The sequence below is a fragment of the Artibeus jamaicensis genome, unplaced genomic scaffold (assembly GCF_021234435.1).
Source record: "Artibeus jamaicensis isolate MK-2021 breed Jamaican fruit bat unplaced genomic scaffold, CSHL_Jam_final contig_1998, whole genome shotgun sequence".
NCBI lineage: Eukaryota > Metazoa > Chordata > Mammalia > Chiroptera > Phyllostomidae > Artibeus > Artibeus jamaicensis.
Genome location: NW_026521407.1, coordinates 2641925 through 2662362, shown reverse-complemented (window position 1 = coordinate 2662362; position 20438 = coordinate 2641925). Strand labels below are relative to the sequence as shown.

The 20438-nt window shown below is 44.1% G+C and overlaps 1 protein-coding gene across 3 annotated transcripts; it reads right to left on the bottom strand.

The window, feature by feature from the left end:
• Positions 1-6089: 6089 nt before the first annotated feature.
• Positions 6090-8877, bottom strand: ATP5MC1 (ATP synthase membrane subunit c locus 1). Of its 3 annotated transcripts, none has more exons than XM_037150014.2 (5): positions 8815-8877; positions 8081-8128; positions 7184-7261; positions 6648-6826; positions 6090-6307 (listed from the first exon to the last, which is right to left on the bottom strand). In XM_037150014.2, the coding sequence occupies exons 1-5, from the start codon at positions 8860-8862 to the stop codon at positions 6193-6195; spliced, it is 468 nt and encodes a 155-aa protein (XP_037005909.1). In that variant the 5' UTR covers positions 8863-8877; the 3' UTR covers positions 6090-6192. The 3 variants fall into 3 exon arrangements, with proteins under 3 accessions (XP_037005909.1, XP_053529181.1, XP_037005911.1); XM_053673206.1 differs by lacking the exon at positions 8815-8877 and adding an exon at positions 8686-8709; XM_037150016.2 differs by lacking the exon at positions 8815-8877 and adding an exon at positions 8616-8705.
• Between the last annotated feature and the right edge of the window lie 11561 nt (positions 8878-20438).

The window sequence follows — 20438 nt, the reverse complement described above, 5'->3', positions numbered from 1 at the left end:
CCCAGGACTTCCTTGATAAGAAAGGTGAAAAATAATATTACGGACTAAGAAAAACAATAGCCTTCTAAAAAAAGAAAGCTTTACCTTTTCTCCCTAGTAAGAATACAAGCTCATATTCTTAACCAGAAAGACTTGGGGCCAGATGTGTTTCAGAATTTAGAGTGACCTGGGGCAGTATCAAGTAACTAAACGTTGATACTACTTCCATCCCAAAGGACATGAATATTCATAATTTGGATACCTTATGAATATTCATACAAAGTCCGCCCGAATAGCCTCCCTTTGAATTATATTTTGCCGCCATTTTTTTAAGTCCCGTTTTCACAGCTTTTGTGAATTTTCCGGTAAGGAAAATTGTACACTTGAATGAAAACGGCCAACATTTACTGATAGCTAAAAATTTGGTTTTTTAGCGAACATTTATCGGGCGCTTAATATGCTCCAAGCTCCTTGTATACTTTGTCTTATTTATTCCTTTCAAGGACCCTATGAAGTAAGTACTATTTTTAGTCTGTTCTGACAGATGGAAAACAGTCTTACAGAGGTTCAGCCACTTACGCTGTCACACTGAGAACAAGCTGCAGAATTAGGGCCACATGCCAAATGTGACTCCAGACAAAAAGTTCTAACCACTATGTGACGCCCTCACAGCTACGAACTCTCCCACACTCACTGCATGTTACCTTGCACCAAATGTCCTTTGGTAACTGTTGCTCACACTCCCTGTCCACCTAAACACATCCACACAGCACGCTTGGTGCTCCAGACCATGTATTTGTGAATCCAGCAAAGGGCACAGCTTAAGTACCTAACGTGAAACAAAACCAATCAATACAGATATGCTTTGTTGATATAGTGCTTTACCATTCTATAAAAAGAGGCCAGAGTATCTTTGAAAGTGTACACAAGAAATTTAACAGTGGCTGCCTCAGGATAATTTACTTGCTGACAAGGTGGGCCAGAGGTGTGTGTGTGTGTGTGTGTGGGCGTGCACAGTGCCTTTTAGATGTTGTACTATATGTCTATTGCCTATTCAAACTATATATTTTATTCATTTAAAAAGGAATCCAGAATTTTGCTTAGGTATTTATTTAGTAAGATGGTCAAAAGTTAACTCACTGGGTAATAACACACAAAGAAAACCACTAGTCCATAAATTCCTTAATGGCAACAGACTGCAGAGGCCCAAGGATGGCCCACGGGGTAAGTGGACTCCTTAGTTTGTCCCCTCCTTTCTACTGGACCACTGTTCTCAAGTACAAGGTCCTTAGTGGTGGGGCAATGAACAAAGAACACTTACCTTATACCCAGAAGAAACGTTCAAGCTTTTGATTTGTATCATTCAGCAAATATCCAATTTTAGCTAATTTCTGCATCTGTAGAATGGTGATATTTTCTACTTTTCAGGGTATTTTTGAGGATTAAGTGTGACATTTCTGGAAGTGTTCTCTAAGTGGCAAGTACTGTCCAAATGATTGGTACCTCACTTGTTCATGTACCTTCTTTCCCCCGGGCCTTTGCTCCTGTTTTCTCCACCTGGAATATTCTTTCCCTCTACCAGGGGAAAAACCTAGTTATTTAAACTTGCCAGGCCGCTTTTCTTCATCAGCAATATTAGTAAAATAATAGCAACTATAAAAACTTGGTAATATGATAATGAACATGCACAGTACTTGGCCAAAGTAAATGTTCAGTAATTAACTCAATATTTTTACTCATCTTCAAGGCTGGCTGGAATATTACCTTCTTGGCCAAGGTTAACACCTCCAGGCATATTATTAATATTATTAGTCATTTTTAATTACCCCATACTCTGGAGTAATTCATGCTTTTATTTAGGACATACTGCTTTTTATTTTAGTGGTTTGGTTACTCATCTGTCTACTACAAAGGACACCCTCTAGGGCAGAATTCTCGGCACACCGGTCTGGTATCTCTAGGACCAGACATTCGGTGAGCACTGCAGAAACAGTGAACAGACTAAAAATGAGGACATGGTAGCTAGTTGTCCTTCCCCTGGCTATGGATCTTCAAGACTTTACCTCGTCCTCCTCAGGTATGCCTATTTGCTTTCCAGAGGGCTGAGCTGAGCTTGGCATAAAGAATCTGGGCCTTAAGGCCTGCAGAAGAAGGCAGCTGCTTAAAGGGAACTCCAGGAGGCCTCTAAGCTGGGGGACAGAGGAAGGACCAGGGAGAGGCTCAAAGAACGTTTAAATTGGCATTGCTTACTTTACCCAGCACTTGCTGACTTTTTTGAAGGAAACACCTGGCTGGTTTTCACCGGCAGTTTGGCCAGAGGGCAAGAGTGTGCCTTCCGGAGCCATCTCATGCCCTCTGGTGATGAATGACATAACTGAGGTCTTCCTTACAGGAATCTGGACCCAAGCCTCTCACCTCCCTAGCACCAGACCGCCCTGCATTGAGCTATCTCTTTATGCAATGAGGTTTGGTAGTGCCTTGCTCACAGCAGCTAGGCAAATGCCCTCCCCTGACAGAGGCCAGTGAGTATTCCGGAGGCCTGATCACAGCTATGTTTCGACCCTCCCTAAAACAAGAGACTGATCGTTCTTCTCTTCTCCCCCAAACCCTGTGTCCCACTGCCCTCTGCAGCAGTCTTCCCCTCCAGGGAGCATCCAGCCTCCTATCTTGGGCTCAATGCCAGGGATAAATGAAGAGTTCCCATCTAGGCCATAAATTCTAGACTAAAAGGAAAAATTAGCACTTGGATGGGGTGTTTTGAGACTTCAAATTATAAATAATAACTATATTAAAAAGTTTACTAATACTGTTATCGCATTACGTATCTCAAATATATCTCATTAATACAGTACTTGAATACATTACGTGTATCATTTGCATAAGTGTACCTATATTATCTCATTTGTCGTCACAGCCACCACAAATTGTTCTCACTTCTGTTTTAGAGATAAGAAAACCAAGCCTCAGGGGAGATGACTTCTTGTTAGGAAGTGTTAGGGCTGGGGTCTGCATGCTCCTTGGACTCCCAAGTTCACAGGCTTCGCTACCACGCCCAACTCTAAGGCAATGACTACTGTCTGTTTTGGTCATCACCTCTCAGAGAATATAATGAAAACGATGGGTCTTCTGCCCCCAAAATGCACATCTGGATCCTCTCACAAATAATTTGCACTAAGCAAAATGACTCCACCTATGGACCATCGACCCTAGATGAACACCTCAGTGGCGATGGACTGACTGGCCTGTCCAGTCAGAAGAGGTGTCCTCTCCACTGACCCTGTAGGGCTCCATGGGCTGCCAACCACACCCCTAACCTTGCTGATCTGGATTTCCAAGCAATTGCAAGGCTGTCTGGAGCCCACCTGAAGAGAAATTCTTACTAGCCTCTTGGTAAAAACTAGGTTCCTGGAGTTACACAGAACCTTCCCTGGGGGCTGCTCCTTGATTACTGCCAGAGGGTAGTGACCTGGTAAAGATGTCGGTGTGACATCTCAGAGGTTACTGCATGCCATTTTTTCGTGAGTGTTAACAGTTAATCCACTGCTCCCTCTGTGATAGATACCTCAGCTGCCTGTTCAACCTCAGTCCCATTTTTCTTTGGCCCTGAGATTCCTGGGCTCTGCCTCAGGTTCTGTTGCTGGCTTGCTGAGACAACCTTGAGTTACTGAAGGGGAAGAGGCTGAGAGGGCAGGCATCAGATTATGGTAAACTGGTAGTTCTCAGCTAGGAGTGATTTTTGCCCTACAGCCAGGAGACATTTGCATCTGTTTGGCAATTGGTCGTCACTACTTGGGAAGGGGAGGATGTTACCGGCATCTAGTGGCTAAATGGCCATGGATGATGCTAGACGTCAAATGATGCACAGGACAGCCCCACAACAATGAATTACTTGGCTCCAAATGTGCCAAAGTTAAGAAATCTTGTGCTAGAAGACCATGACCATGATTGCTGAATGAATGTTAGATGGACTTGGGTTAGAATCATCGGTTTGCTATACGATATTGAGCTTGTCACTAAACTTGCACAAAACTTAGATGAGTCAACAGTAATAAGAACACACGTTCTGGAGTCTGGATCCCAGCTTTACGAACAGCTGTGTGACCTTCACAGGATGCCTCGGCTCTCTGAGCCTCCCAGTTTCCTTACCCATTAAATGACTTCACAGGCAGGTTGGTACATGGAAAGTACTTAGCAATGCGCCTGACATACAAGTGCTCAATGTTAGCTGACAGTCTCATTTTCCTCTTCTAGAGCGCACAGCTCAGTACCCACATATTCCATAACATATGGCACTGCTCACTATCATTTCCATTCTGCTGATGCTCCAGCTCCTTCTGAGTGGGACCTTAGATTTCTGTGCTTTCCCCAAGACACATAGGAGGGTGCTTAGTACCTAAATACCTGCATGACTGTCTTTTCATTGCATGTAAGTTAGCCCTGTCTGGGGTGGCTCAGTTGGTTGGGCATTGTCCTATAAAGGGAAAAGTTGCTGGCTTGATGCCCAGTCAGGGCACATACCTGGGTTACAGGCCATCTCTGGTCTGGCATGTGTGAGAGGCAACTGATAGATGTTTCTCTCTTTCTCCTTCCCATCCCCTCTCACAGAGTAAATAAATAAATCTTTGAAAAAAAATTAAAAATACATTGTACCCTGGCTGCTGTGGCTCAGTGGATTGAGTGCCAGCCTGTGAACCAAAGGGTTGCCAGTTCAATTATCAGTCAGGGAACATGCTTGGGTTGCGGGACCAGGTCCCCAGTGGGGGGCATGCAAACTTGAGGCAACCACATATTGATGTTTCTCTCCCTTTCTTCCTCCCTTCTCCTCTGTCTGAAAACAGGATAAATAACCTTTAGAAAATAACAATAAATTCCATATAAATTAAATCCATTCTTATTGACTCACATTTCTGTTGTTCTTAACACTAATTAGGAATATTCTGGGTTTCACTATTTCACAGAAATGTTTGCAACAGGTTGAGGTGAAAGGTTTTCACAAGAGGGGTTCCACTTAGCTATGATTCCTTTTGAAACTGTCTAATTTGAGACAGACCATGTCTACCAGCAACCTGACTCCATTCTGCTCATGTTCTGCTCCTGCTAGAGAAGCAGCAGCTGCAGATGTATCTGCTTAGCTTCCTCTTACCTGGGTATCAGTCCCACTTCAGCCAAGCGGGAGAGCCTGTCAAGCCGAGACGTTTTTGAGACCACAAGATGCTTGGCAAAGCTCTAAGCAATTTGTTAGTTTGTTTCCCCCTCCCTTCCCCCTAAACACCCTTTTTATTCCTAGCAAAGCTAAGATTGTACATTCTCCAAGAACAGAGACTGTGTGCCTCCTCTGCTTTATTCAAGAACACCTAGGGCCCTGGCCAGTGTGGCTCAGTTGGTTAAAGCATTGTCCTAAACACTAAAAGGTTGGGGGTTTGATTCCTGGCCAGGGCATGTACAGGAGGCAACCAATCAATGTCTCTCTCTCTCTCTCTCAAATCAATAACATATTTTACAAAATACAAAAAGATCCCCTAGGCACCCAAAAGGTGAATCGATAACGAAATATACAAGTGAGACTAAATGCAGGTGGGTAGAGGCCTCTCTCTACCTGTAAGCGCTGTACAACTTCTTTGGGACTAAGTCTCCCTATCTGCGCCACTTCCATTGTGTGGCCAAGACTAAAACACATGGGACGGCACAGTTCAAAGTTCAGGCTGGCCTGATGGGCAACCCCCAATTCTGCCACTTACCAGCTCTGTGACAGCTGTCAGGTTATTTTGCTTCCCTAAGCCTCATTCCCCCATTTGCAAAAACAGTTCTAATCACTGTACTTCTAATTCATAACATTGTTGAGATAAAGGCATAAAGCCTTTGGTACTGAGCCCCTCAGAAATGTCACATATTACTACACTAAATTGGAAGGGAAAAAGCACCAATTCTCAGACAAGTTCATGCTCCCTCTGGGAGAGAAAGAGAACCGTCCAGGTTCTTACAGGTATGGCAGTGACCTTTCTCAGCCTCAAAGAGTTCCTACTCAGCAATAACCCAACCCCACTTCCCTTGCCCCACCTCTCCACCAAGACCCTCTCCAAGGTCAAAGGACAGAGGCGCAGGCATATGGGTTTAGAGAAATGTTGTGTTTAATGGTAAAGCTTAGCATGTCCCAGCGCTGGGCATGGCCTGGAGTCGGAGCAGCAGGGATGGGTAGGTGACTCCCATGGAGGCTCACATGGCGAAGAGGATGAGGAAGGCGACCATCAAACAGAAGAGCCCCATGGCCTCAGACAGGGCAAAGCCCAGAATGGCATAGGAGAACAGCTGCTGCTTGAGAGACGGGTTCCTGCCAGGGACAGAGATCGATGGAAAGGAAGGGGTGAGAACATGGGCTGGGGGTGGAGGGCTCAGGTAGGTTAGGTGAATGGGGAGTGCTAACACCGGGAGGGCCTAGCCTACATGTATCCTGGGGATCTGGACAGACAAGCAGAGTACCAACATGGTAAGTTTAAGTGAGCCAGGTTGGAAGCATGTTTAAATTCTCATTCAGAGAATTCTGCTCTCCTCCGGAGAAAACAGGAAAGAGGTACAATAAACTGGAAGCCACAGGGATCTTCTCATGCCAAGACTTCCCCCAAACAGGTTGGAATTTACGGCGAGAGACTCTAGACCACCCCCAAACTCACCTGGCATAGCCAATGATCAAACTGCCGAACACTGTTCCAATTCCAGCCCCTGAACCAGCCACACCCACTGTGGCAGCCCCAGCACCAATAAACTTGGCTGCTGTGTCAATGTCCCGGGAGACAACACTGGTCTGGAACTCCCGTCTGGCCACCAGGAGTGGGGAGCTGCTGTAGGAAGGCTAGAAGGACAGAGAGAGGGCGAAGTAAGGAAAGAGAGGAAGAGATAAAGGAGAGAGTGAGGTACAAGGACAATGTCTGATTCTACTCCCTTTACCCCACCTGCCTGAGCTCTGAAACTGCTGGCACACGGCCTGGCAAGTGCAGAATGCTCAGACTGCAGGGCATGCTGGGCATTACTCTTAGGGTAACCTCACTGTTGCAAGTTTCTCCCCTACAATGCTCACCTCAGGGCTGCAGGGTGCTATCAAAGCACCACAGAGTCTCTAACTCTCCTTCCACTTTGGCCTAAAGGCAACACAATGAACTTGAAGGACCTCTGTCTGGAGAAGTTCGTAAGTGAGCCCATACTACTTTACCTGTTCAGATGGGATCTCTGGCCTACTCAGGAAGGACGCAGACAGAGGCCTGATTAGACCCCTGGTACAACAGCGGATCTGTAAAATCAGAAAGACACGTCCCCCAAATCAGACAAAGAAAAAACAAACAAATCTGAATGTTGAGCTTCTGTCAAGAAGGACTGCAAATGTTAGGAACAGGAAAAGTCCAATATACTTCAAGATCAATTCATGTATTCCTGTTTCTACCAACTATGCCTGCACCAAACACAGCTGCCCTAAGACCCTGGTGTTGCTGGCAGTAGCAACCTTCCCATTTAAAAGTGGGTACCAAAGTTCACTTCTACGGGCCCTGATAAGTATCCCAGAATGCAGCAAAAGCCCACACTAATATTAAACCAGGTTCAGGATGGTTTTGTACCCAGATTACCGAAGGAATCAGAAAGGGGAGATCTCATTTTGCTAAAATGGTACTCATTGCTATATATCCTGAAATGGAGTGGACTAGTAAGCCTGGAGAGGCTCCTGAAACAGACATCTAAGCAGAGCCCTTTGTAACATGGCTTTCTTGATACATTTGCATAGGCTCCACTCTCATTCCCAGAATCTGTACAGCCAGGGCATCAGTACTTTTCAAGGATCTCCAGTTGATTCTAATGCTCAGCCAAGAGAGAGAATCACTTTTATTAGTGGGCTGTCAAACAGAGGGTAAACATCAGATTCCGACCCTCTGACCACATTCCCAAGACGACATACTTTGGTTCACACATCCAAATAAGCAGGGGTTAACTGCATCACATCCTATAATCTCCCCAAAGAGCCAACATCATCAGGATGCCAAGATTCTCTCAGTTCATTCATTAAACAATGATGGCTCTCACTCCTGGCACTACAGAGCACCCCGGAGCCACAGCTTACCAGAGCCGGAGAAATGAGTAGAGCACCGGTGGTCTGCATTTTTTCAATCTGCAGAGGAAAACAAAAAATTCCATTGACAGTCTGCTTATTTCCTTATAGTGGCGACCTTCGTTCGTCCCCTTCACCCTCGCCCGTCCTCCCTGGACCACGCTCTTTCTAGCACCATGCCCAGCATTAGAGGTCAGAGGGACAACATGAACTCCCGGGTCCACCACTTTCTGTGAGACGGATCTGCAAAGGAAGGTCATGAGATCGGAAGTAAAGGAAGCAAGCCTGAGCCCCAGGAGGGAAATGTAGCGAAAGAGGATGGTCTCTCGGGAAGACTGGAGGCCAACACTGGGCAGGTGCCTTGCAGGGTCCTGTTCGTTCATTTTACACAGCCTCTGGCGTAGAGTAAGTCGGTCATTACCGTTGGTAATTAACTAATAGTTAAGGCTACAGATGCCCATCATCTCTCCCGGCCCTAGGGGTAAATGCCCCTCCGCACAGCCCAACCCACATCCTTGAGAACCGCGGGTGTGCAGCCCCAAGTCACCTGCACTCCCACTGCCCTGCTGCCCTTGCTCAGACCACGGCGCTCGCCCCGCTCAAGGTGACTGACTTACGTCCCAGCTTTAGCTCTAGGTTTCAGAGCTCAGCTCCCCCACCCACGTGTCCCGGGGTCCCCCCACTCTCATTGGCTGCAACCCCTCTGCGTTCCCATTGGTTGACATGCTCAATTCCTCCTTTCTTACTGGTTTTCCACAGCTTTTTCCTCTCTCTCCACAGGAGCTTCGTGGCATTTCCCGCCTCCTTGCGGGTGAGGGCGGGGTTTTTCTCCAATATCTGGCTTCCGATTGGTTGATCCCCGAAATGCAAGATCATAGAGTCGGCGGGACTCAGAAGTTCCGTAACCTCCCGCACAAAATGGCGGCTAAGGTGGAAACTGTAGGAAAAGGCGTGAAAGAGAGGACCGACGCCTTACGCAGACAGACACATGACCTTGGACCCAAGACATCATTCGGACTCTCGGGCCTTTAGCGAGTTGCATATTGGGATTTGTAGTCAGGTCGTAGGTCCCAAGGACAGCTGAGATCCCGCGAGATGGTCCTGCAGAGGCTGGGGAAAGCCAAAGCCTTTGCTGCAATTCCCGCGATGGTGATGTGTGGGAACCCGGCTTCCGCCGTGAGGAGAAAAAGGCAGCCCGCTGGCCGTGAAAGTTCACTGGTGGGCGAGCGTGCCATTGTGGACCTCTGCTGGTGTTTAGCAGTGATGCACTAGCAAGTAGGTGTTTTGTGTTTTTTTTTTTAAAGATTTTGTTTATTTATCTTTAGAGAGAGGGAGAGGGAGGCAGGAGATAAACGTCAATGTGTGGTTACCTCTGGCGCACCTCCCCCACTGGGGACCCGGCCCTTAGCCCAAGCGTTTGCTCTAACTAGGAATTGAGTCGGCAACTCTTTGGTTTGCAGGCTGGCACTCAATCTACTGAGCCACAATAGCCAGGGCTAATTTTTTTATTTTTATTTTATTGTAAAAGCGATTGTTCTAGGGATGAAACACTACCCTGATAGAAAAATGAGCAAAGGATAAGAATAAACAATCCACTAAACTTTTAGAGATTGAAGGATAGAACGTCCAACTTCGCTAATCAAAGAAATAGAAGTTTAAGCTAACATTTTGCAGTTATCAAGAGTAGATTTCTTTTTATTAAGGTAAGCCAGGTACTCCTCTGCTGCTAATGAGAGTATGATATAGAAAGCCTTTCTTGAAAGCAGTCTGGCAATTCTCATTGAAAGACTTTGAGTGAAATAAAATACATGACAGATTAAAAAAAAAAAGAAAAAAGAAAGACTTTGAATGGTCCATTCTCTTTGTTCCAGAAATTCTTGAGGAATTGAGAGCTTTTAAACTCTATTTATTTATTTTCACTGCTGCTAGTGAGGGAGAAAGAAACATTTATTGGTCTTGTATGTGCCCCAAGTTGGGGGTAGGGTATCAGACAGCAACCTGGGTATGTGCCCTGACCTGGAATGGAACTTGCGACCTTTTGGTCTATAGGGTGAAGCTCCAACCAACTGATCTAAAGAAAAAGTAAACAAATGGGATTATATCACTTAAAAAGTTTTTGCACAGCAGGGGAAACCATCAAAAAAACTGAGACAGCCTACTAAATGGGAGAACACATTCACCAATGATACATCTAATAAAGGGTTAATATTTAAAATTTGTGAAGAACTTGTACTACTCAACACTAAAAAACAATCCAATTAAAAAATGAGCAGAGGATCTGACAGACACTTTTTCAAAGAGGACATACAGATGGCCAATAGACATGAAAAGATGCTCAACACCACTAATCATTGAAGAGATGCAAATTAAAAGCACAATGAGATACCGCCTTATACCTGTCAGAATGGTTATCATCAATAAATCCACAAATGGCAAGTGTTGGTGAGGATGTGGAGAAAAGGGGACCCTAGTGTGCTGTTGGTGGGAATGCAGACTGGTGCAGCCACTGTGGAAAGCAGTATGGAGTTTCCCCAAAAGATTAAAAATGAACCTGCTTTACTGTCTAGCAATTCCACTGCTAGGGATTTAGCTGAAGAAACCCAAAACACTAATTCAAAAGGATATACGCACCTCTGTGTTCATTGCAGCGTTATTTATAATAGCCGAGTTATGAAAGCAACCCAAGTGTCCATCAATAGATGAGTAGATTAAAAAGCTGTAGTACATATATACAATGGAATATTGGCCACAAAAAGTATTAATTCTTACCATTTGTGACAGCATGGAAGGATATTATGCTCAGTGGAATGAGTCAGAGAAAGACAAATGCCATATGATTTCACTTACGTGTGCAATCTAAAGGACAAAGTAAGCAAACAAAATTTAAACAGACACGTAGGTACAGAGAAGGAAGTGGTGGTTGCCAGAGGGGAGGTGGGGTTGGGGCACTGGGTGAAAGAGTTGAAGGGATCAAGAAGAATACATTTCATGAGGAAGTAAGACACAGGAAATATAGTCAATAACATGGTGGTAACTATGTATGGTGTCAGTTGGGGCTACTGGAGTTATTGAGGGAAACACTGCGTAAAGTATATGATTGTCTAACCACTAAGCTGCACCCTCAAAACCAATATGTAATGAAAAATATAAGTAAATCTAAAAAATGTAATCCTTACAAAAACCCTTTAAGTATTATTATCCCATTTTACACATTACCCCCTTTAATAGGCTATCTTTCTCCAGTTTGGCATATTGGGTAAGAGGAAAAGTCAGGATTGAAACCAGTACTGCCTGGGTAGGTCAGGTTAGAGTGTCATCCTAGTATACCAAAGTCGTGGGTTCGATCCCTGGTCAGGGCACGTACAAGAATCAACCAATGAATGCATGAATGAGTGGAACAGCAAATTGATGTTTCTTTTTAAAATAAAGGCCAGACAGCCCTGACTGGTGTGGCTCCGTGAACTGAGTGCTGGCCTTTGAACCAAGGGGTCACTGGTTTGATCACCAGTTAGGGCACCTGCCTGGGTTGCCACCCAGGTCCCTGGTAGGGGTTCGGGGCATGTGAGAGGCAACCACACATTGGTATTTCTCTCCTTCTCTTTCTCTGTCTCTTCCCCTCTCTCTAAAATAGATAAATAAAGTCTTTAAAAATAAATAAATAAATAAATAAAAGAAAAGCCAGACACATGTTAGTGGTTGGTGAATGTTTCATTTCTGTTGCTGCTCTAGGACAAATTACACTTTTCACGTGGATCATCCCTGACTTTGTCTACAGTATTAATTTTTTTCACATGCAGATTTGTTACACAGTTCTACTCAGCACACATTCAAAGGTGCCAGATTTATCCTGCGTCCTACTGGAAATCAGACTGACTAGTGTCATATTTAGAATGTGAGTTTTGGAGTTAAATAATCAGGATTCAAAACCTGCCACTGCTACTTACTACTACTGTTTGATTTGGGGCACTGCCTCTCTAAGAATTCTTCATCTGTGAAAGGGAGAAATCCCTTTTTCAACACGATTATTATAAAGAGTAAACGAGAAGTGCTCTATTGACGTATGCTCTGTATGTGGAAGTGCTGTGTTGACGACAGAGACAGAAAGTACTGGGAAACCAGGAGAGCCTGTGAGCAGTGGGGGCGGCTCGGAAGCCTCAGGTCTAGACCTGACTTGAGGATTACAACAGCTCCGGGAACCCTGAGAGAATTCCTGAGCAGGCAGACATGCCTTGGGGAAAGGAGGCAAAGGACACATTTCTAGGTAATGAGCCAGCAGTTCCTGCTTTCCAAAGGCATTTCTGATTCTTTTCAAAATCCACCTCTTCCACCAGGCCTCTTATCTCAAATCCTCTCTTTCCATTCAAGCCCAGTTCGTCACTGTTTCTTCAGAAATTCAATAAACATTCTTGAGCACTTAGCTGTTGTAAGCACTGTACTTGGTGCTGGGAGTACTTTGCTTACACAGATGAGTGAGACCAGTCTCAGCCTAAATAAACTCAAAATTAGCAAGCAAATAAATGTGTGAACAAGTAATTAAAACTGTCATGTTAATGAACATCACTAAACTACCTGCAAAATACAGAGGAAGGGGAGGACTAACTCTAGGCAGAGAGAACCTGAGAAAGCTTTTTGAAGAAAACATGATTTCTGGACTGAGGTTTGAGGATAGGTATCAGTCAGCTAGATACATTAAGGGAGAGGGTGAGAATGGATGAGGCTATTCCAGGCAGAGTGAACATGCATAAAACACAGAGGGGAGTTGGTGTATCCAGTCGTGGACTCATCAGCCATGGCCAGGGGACATCACAAATGTGACCGCTACACTTCCATTTCTGGCAATATTTTAGAATATTTAATTCTAAAAATCCTCCTGCTACCACACCTAAAAAATGCTACATAAAATATAACAAACATTTTAAGTGCATAGGTTTGTTTTTGACATCTAAAGGAAATGTATTCTATATTATATCCAAATCACCAATTTCCCACAGTCTAAAACAAACACTTCCTCTGCCCAAAGACCCAGCTGGTGGTAATTCATTCCATATCACTAATAGTTACAAACATAAAAGGAGGGTTTTTTTTTTTTTTAGGGGAAAGGAGGGAAAGGGAAAGAGAAATGATTCTTAATGACAAATCCTAGTTTTTAAATGGATAACTGAGCTCACAAGAAAGTAAGGAAAGTCCTTAAGGAGCCAAAACAGAGAACATAAAACCAGAGCCGTAATTGTGAAATACTGAACTGAAGCCACCATGGCTGGGAATATGATGGAACAGAGAAAGGAGGTCACACACAGAAAGCTTGCGAGGCTCGAGTTTTAATTCACCGTAGGGATGGAAGGATTTGGGGCTTGTTCAGGTAGGGAGATGGAATTGAAATGACCTTTTGGTTCAAGGTCAAACAAAGAGTCAGTGTAGATGGAGAAGTCCAAGGAGGGAGCTTTGGGACGCCCAATGAAAGAGGTCAGGTAAATGAGAGGAACTAACAAAGGAGTCTGAGAAGGAATGGCCAGTGAAGTAGAAGGATAATTAAGGCAAGGTGGTGTCTTGAAAGTCAAATGAAGTGTTTCAAAGAGGAGGGAGTGATCAGCTGTCTCAAATGCTGCTGATAGGTCAAGTCAGGTGAGAACTGGACTTGCCCCTTGATGGAGCTACCTGGAGGTCATCAGTGAACTTAACCAGAGTTTTGTGTGTGGGCGGGAGTGCAAGCCGATTAGAGTGGGTTTAAGCATAGTTATTTGCTATCCTTTTATAGAGCTATTTAGCTGAACTTACCTTGAAAATTGGCGATGAAAGGAAAATAAACATTTATCTTGCCTTTATAGTAGGAACTGTATTTTAGGATGATCAAATAAATTCAGTTGATAAGGAAAAAATTTACTGAAAGATCTAGAATTTGAACACCATCATTTTGCAAACCCTATGAAATGACTGATTCAGGCAAGGATTGTTCATTGGCTCAAACCCATCAGGACAGTGAGCGGGCAGGGATCTGACGTTCTTTCTGGTCTCGAGGGGGAAACGTGATTCACACTGAAGGGATTAGACTCTCCTCACCCTGAACCAGAACCAGTGGTTCTGTCACAATAGGTGTGTCACCAGCTATGGCATTTTATGATGAGGCGCGATGTGAGATGTACAACACCGTCTGTCATACACCCATCTCATCAAAGCAGTTTAACCTGGAACCATTAATCCTCCAGATCTGGCTTTCAGTTTATAAGAAATTCAGGTTATAAGGGGACAAGCTAAACAGTACCAGGAGGGAGCACCAGACAAATTCAAAAGGTAGGATGTCTGGTCTAGTCCCTTCAACAAGGTAGTGTCATGAAAAGAGGGGATTTTACTAGAAGACCAGATGCAACATGTAGCCATTGGTTAGCTACTGGTATGGACAAATCAGTTATAAAGGACATGTTTTGGGATAGTTGGGAAAATTTGCTTATAGTCTATGTATTGGGTGAGATGAAAAATTTCCAATTTGGAAAGGTAGAGGTGAATAAATAATATAAAGAGGTTATAAAATGGCATGTATAATATGATCTCATGCTGATTTAAAAAAACATTTATATATATATATACACAAAAGATCCAGTTATTACTGTAATTTTACTAAGCATTGAAACTCTCAGCATGGTGAGAATATGTTTTCATTTTTATTATTTTTGCTTATCTATATTTTCTGATTTTCTTTTAAGATTTTATTTATTTATCTTTAGAGGGGAAGGGAAGGAGAGAGGGAGAGAATATCAATGTATGGTTGCCTCTTGTGGGTACCCTGCTGGGAACTGGCCTGCAACCCAGGCATGTGCCCTGACTGGTAATCAAACCATGATCCTCTGGTTCGCAGGCCTGCGCTCAATCCACTGAGCTATACCAGCCAGGGCCTCTAATTTTCTATATGCTTGTGTATTCCTTCTGAAATGTAACAGTTTATGTATTCATTTTTATACTTAAAAACTTTTTATTGAATTCATTGGGCTGACATTGGTTAATAAAACTATGTAGGGTTCAAGTGCACAATTCAATAACGCACATCTGTATATTGCATTGTGTGTTCCCCATTCAAGGTTAAGTTTCTTTTTATCACTATTTCACCATTTATCCCCCTTTTGTCCTCTTCTACTTGCCCTCACCCACTTTCCCTCTGTTAACCACCATACTGTTGTCTGTCTATAAGTCTCTTTTTCTTTCTGCTTTGTCTTCATCCCTTCACCTTTTCCACCCAGTCCCCAAAACCCCTCCCCTTGGACAACTGTCATTCCGTTCTCTGTCTCTGAGTCTGTTTCTATACAATAGGTTATTTAAAAACAATGTAAAACAGTGAATAAAACACTAAGAATGAGAAAACTAAGAATGGGAGGGGAGAACTAAACATTATTCTTTTGAGGAGTTTTTCTGTAAAGGGGAACAAAGAATTGCTGAAGGAGGAAGTGGAGTCAAGTGAATTTTTTTTACAATAGAAAAATAGCAACATGGTTTTATTCAGATTGGAATAAACCAACAGAGATGGAAAACATTTCTAAGCTGCATGCATCTAATAACATGCACGTAAAACAAAAATTGACAGAATTATAAGGAGAGATTCAGAAATTCACCCTCATGATGGGAGATTTAACACATCTTTGTCAGTAACTGACAGATTTTAAAGACCAGTAATTAACTAGGATATAGAAGATTTGACGAACACAATTAACTACCTGTATTTATTGAACTTATATAGAACTCTGCACTCAGCAATTAGAGTACACATTCTTTTCAAGCATACATGGAACACTTACAAAATTGATCATTTACTAAGCCACAGGACAAGATTCAATAAATACTAAAGAATCAATATCACACAGACCACAATCCACAATCTCTGACCACAATGAAACTAAATAAGAAATCAACACAGGACTTCTGGCCAAGACGGAGGTGTAGGTAGACACACCGTGCCTCCTCACACAACCAGAAGAAGGACAACAACAATTTAAAAACAATAAATAACCAGAACTGACAGAAAACCAAACTATGGAAGTCCAACAACCAAGGAGTTAAAGAAGAAAGACTCACCCAGACCAGTAGGAGGGGCAGAGATGGGCAGCTGGGTGAAGAGGTCTCTAGGCAAGATGGTGGCTGGTGGACTGGGGTGGGCAAGGCAACGGCTGGTGGAGCGGGTGGTCGCACATTTGCATGCAGATAAACCAGGAGGAACAACTGGGGAGTGAGACAGACCCTGAAACCCAGGGAAATAAAACCTCAAAACCTCTGGCTGTAAAATCCTGTGGGGTTTGAGGCGGTGGGAGAAACTCCCAGCCTCACAGGAGAGTTCATTGGTGAGACCCACAGGGTCCCAGGATGTATACAAAACCACCCACCCAGGAATAAGCACCAGAAGGGCCCAATTTGATTGTGGGCAGTGGCTAAAGTGACTGAAAACCGATGTAGAGCCAAGCAAGCGCCATTGTTCCCTCTCAGACCCCTCCCCAACATACAGCATCACAACGCGCAGCGATGTGGGTTGCTCCGCCCTGGCAAATACTTAAGGCTCCACCCCTTACTACATAACTGGTGCAGGGAAACCAAAAAAAAAAAGAAAAAAGAAAAAAAAAGCCCAATTGAAAGAACAGATCAAAGCTCCAGAATAAATACCACTATGCAACAAAGAGGTAGCCAACCTATCAGATACACAGTTCAAAACACTGGTAATCAGGATGCTCACAGAATTGGTTGAATATGGTCACAAAATAGAGGAAATAGTGAAGGCTATGACAAGTGAAATAAAGGAAAATGTAGAGAACCAATAATGACAGGAAGGAAATTGCAACTCATATCAATGGAGTGGACCAGAAGGAAGAAAGATATTTGACCAGAGCAGAATGAAGAAGCAAGAATTCAAAAAAAATGAGGAAAGGCTTAGGAACTTCCAGGACAACTTTAAAAGTTCCAACATCCAAATCATAGGGGTGCCAGAAGGAGAAGAGGAAGAGCAAGAAATTGAAAACTTATGTGAAGAAATAATGAAGGAGAACCTCCCTGATCTGGCAAAGGAAATAGACTTCCAGGAAGTCCAGGAAGCTCAGAGAGTCCCAAAGAAGGTGGACCTAAGAAGGAACACACCAAGGCACATTATAATTACATTACCCAATATTAAGGATAAGAAGAGAATCTTAAAAGCAGCAAGAGAAAAGGAGACAGTTACCTACAAAGGAGTTCTCATAAGACTCAGCTGATTTCTCAAAAGAAATCTTACAGGCAAGAAGGGGCTGGAAAGAAGTATTCAAAGTCATGAAAGGCAAGGACCTACATCCAAGGTTGCTCTATCCAGCAAAGCTATCATTTAAAATGGAAGGGCAGATAAAGTGCTTCTCAGATAAGGTCAAGTTGAGTTCATCAGCACCAAGCTCTTATTATATGAAATGTTAAAGGGACTTATCTAAGTAAAAGAAGATTAAAACTATGAACAGCAAAATGACAACAAACTCATAGCTATTAATAATCAAATATTTCTTAAAAAACTAAGCAAACAGCTAGAACAGGAACAGAACCACAGAAATGGAGATCACATAGAGGGTTATCAGCAGGAGATGGGGAGAGGTAGAATGGAGAGAAAGGTTTAGGGAATAAGCAAAAATGGTAGGTAGAAAATAGACAGGGGGAGGTTAAGATTAGTGTAGAAAATGTGGAAGCCAAAGAACTTACAGATATGACCCATGGACATGAACTTGTAACAGTGAGGAGTGTGAGTAGGGGGAGGTATGCAGGGTGGAGGGGAAATAAAGAGGGGGGAAAAAACTAAAATTTGGGAGAATAGCACAATAAAATTGTATGATATTTGAAAAAAAAGAAATCAAAACATTAAAAACCCTGACTTTAGACAAAAAAAGGAAAAAAGAAAAAAGCCTTTCCAATGTGACTGTCGGAGTCTACACCAAGAACTGAGGGACAGTGTCTGAGAAGGGGAAGTGAAGGCTCATAGCCAGGCAGGCAACCCAAGAGGTCTCCCAGCCTGGTGGACACTCCAGGCCACGTTGTTCAGCACACGTGTACAGCACAACTGCATGCACACACAGACACAAACAGACCTTTCCCCTAAGATTACCCCCACCAAACATAACCCAGCCACCTCAGGGACAACCACAACTTCTTTCCTTGTCAAAGTTGAATCAAAGAAGACAGATAGGTAGAATCTCCAGTTGGGAGCTGTGCAAGCTGAGCCACCCTCTTCCTACTACTGCTGTATTCTTCTTTTATGGGGCTTGGGACTGAGTCTGCCTGCAGCATCAGATTAAGAAAGTGCCAGGCTTGCCCTGGCTGGTGTAGCTCAGTGGACTGAGCGCGGGCTGCAGACCAGGGGGTCGCCAGTTTGATTCCCCGTCGGGGCACATGCCTGGGTTGCAGGCCTGGTCCCCAGTGGGGGCCATGTGAGAGGCAACCACACGTTGATATTTCTCTCTCTCTCTTTCTCCCTCCCTTCCCCTCTCTCTAAAAATAAATAAATAAAATATTTTTTTAAAAAAGTAAAGAAAGTGCCAGGCTTCTGTCGGCCAGCATTTTATATATTTTTTCTGGTGCTACAGTCCCCATAACACCTCAGCAGCCTGAGCATTTCCTTTGGGAGGTCTCTGCTAAAGAGCCCGGAGTAGGGATTTTTGTCTTTGATGATTGTCCAGGCCCTATGGAGGGCCTTAGCCTCAGGGCAGGACAGTGGATAATGAGGGGTGATTGGAGCCTTTCTCCTCTTATCTGCCTTGGAAGTTAAACTCTGCAACCTTGCATTCCACAGCTAGGGGGAAGCTCATTTAAAATGGGAGGCAATTTCACCTTTGTCCTTATCTGACAGTGAAGACACTCAGTGAAGAGACGGGAGGATTTGTTGTTTAAAAAAACAAACTGGCTTCTCTTACACCCAACCCACAACCCCAGCCCAGGAAACCATTTTGGTTCTGCTTTGAAATTCCATCTGTTACCAAACAGAGGTCCAAGGGGGGGGCAATATTTGGCCCACCCAGGGACGCCAAAAACTGCTACAGAACAACAGGGGCCCCTCCCAAGGATGGAATACTAATATTTACTGGGCTCTTCTGTCTGCTGCCAATTGGAAAGACATCTCTCAATGCCAGAGATTTGTGAAAAGGAAATGAAATGTTTATTTAATGCTATTTAGGCCTAATGCCTCCACTAAAATATCAAAGTCCTTTAGGGTATACACCTACACACACACAGAGCTTTCCCTTCTCCCACTGTCCCAACTCTGGGTACCGTAAATCAGGAACAGAGCACACATCTGTTTTTCCAGGCCGCTGGTATGGTCAGCTGTTTTGACTGTCCAGGCAGGATCTCTTAATTAATCCAAAGTCATGTGGCACCCTCTCACAGTCCACTGGCAAGAGTTCTTTGTACCAAGTTCAAGTCAAAGTCTCTCCTGCTTTCCAGGCCACACGGCCAAAGGGGGCACCCCAAAGCCATGTGGGCCTCTTCTACCAAAGCTGCAGGGGTCAGCACTCTGACCAAAACCATGTGGCTTTCTTCTTCACCTGGCTGCAGGGGTCCCCATTCTGGCAAAGCTGAGCAGTACTCTTTCACTCTGTTGAAACCGTGTGGCTCTCCCTTTCACCTGGCTGCAGGGGTCTGCACTCTGGCCAAAACCGCATGATTCTCCCTTCAATGGCTGCCACGTCTGGGTTTAAATCTCTGCACCCATCCTCCTTTGCAGCCCCATTTCCGACTCCTCCTACAATCAGTTACACCTGCCAGTATTTCTGTATTATTACGAGTTTACGGGGCTGCCATTGTTAGTCTGGGCAGGTATGGCCTCATGGCATGGAGCCAATCAACTCCAAGCTCTCATGCAGGGGCTGTAACTTGGGGGACCTGCCCCCCAGTGACATCCTGGGTAGAAGCCACTCCCTTCTCCCTGGCTCAATAGCATGGCTATAGCTATTTAACATATCTATGAAACCAGTTAAAGGTTATTGATATGTTAAATGACCATTCCAGAGGTTAGCTGCAAAACTGTTGTTATGTAAAACAGCTCTCGATGGCCTTGCTCCATTTGTTTCTTCCCCCAACTGACACCTGGGGGTGGGGAGTAAGGACATCTTAATATTTCCTGGACACCCTGAGCTCTGGACCCATCCCAAATCCTTTTCTGAAGCCCCCCTCTTGGCTCTGCCCTGTTGCAATCCCTCCTTTCATATTTACAACCCCTTTATAATCATATAAAGGAAAATAGATGAAGGTCTCATCTTCTTCTAACTACTTCCAGCTGGACAGGGACGTTGTCCTACCTACCCTTGGGTCAGCGGTACCCTGAAAGGGGGGTGTGCAGCATGGAGGGAATCCTTCCTGTGAGGGGAAGGACCTTACAGGATCCTGGTCAGTT

Coding starts and splice junctions, on each gene's coding strand:
- ATP5MC1 (XM_037150014.2), bottom strand. CDS start 8,862: ATGCCACGAAGCTCCTGTGGAGAGAGAGGAAAAAGCTGTGGAAAACCA. Junction 8,129..8,814: donor GAAAAAGCTGTGGAAAACCA/GTAAGAAAGGAG, acceptor TTTCCTCTGCAG/ATTGAAAAAATGCAGACCAC. Junction 6,308..6,647: donor TTGATCATTGGCTATGCCAG/GTGAGTTTGGGG, acceptor TGTCCCTGGCAG/GAACCCGTCTCTCAAGCAGC.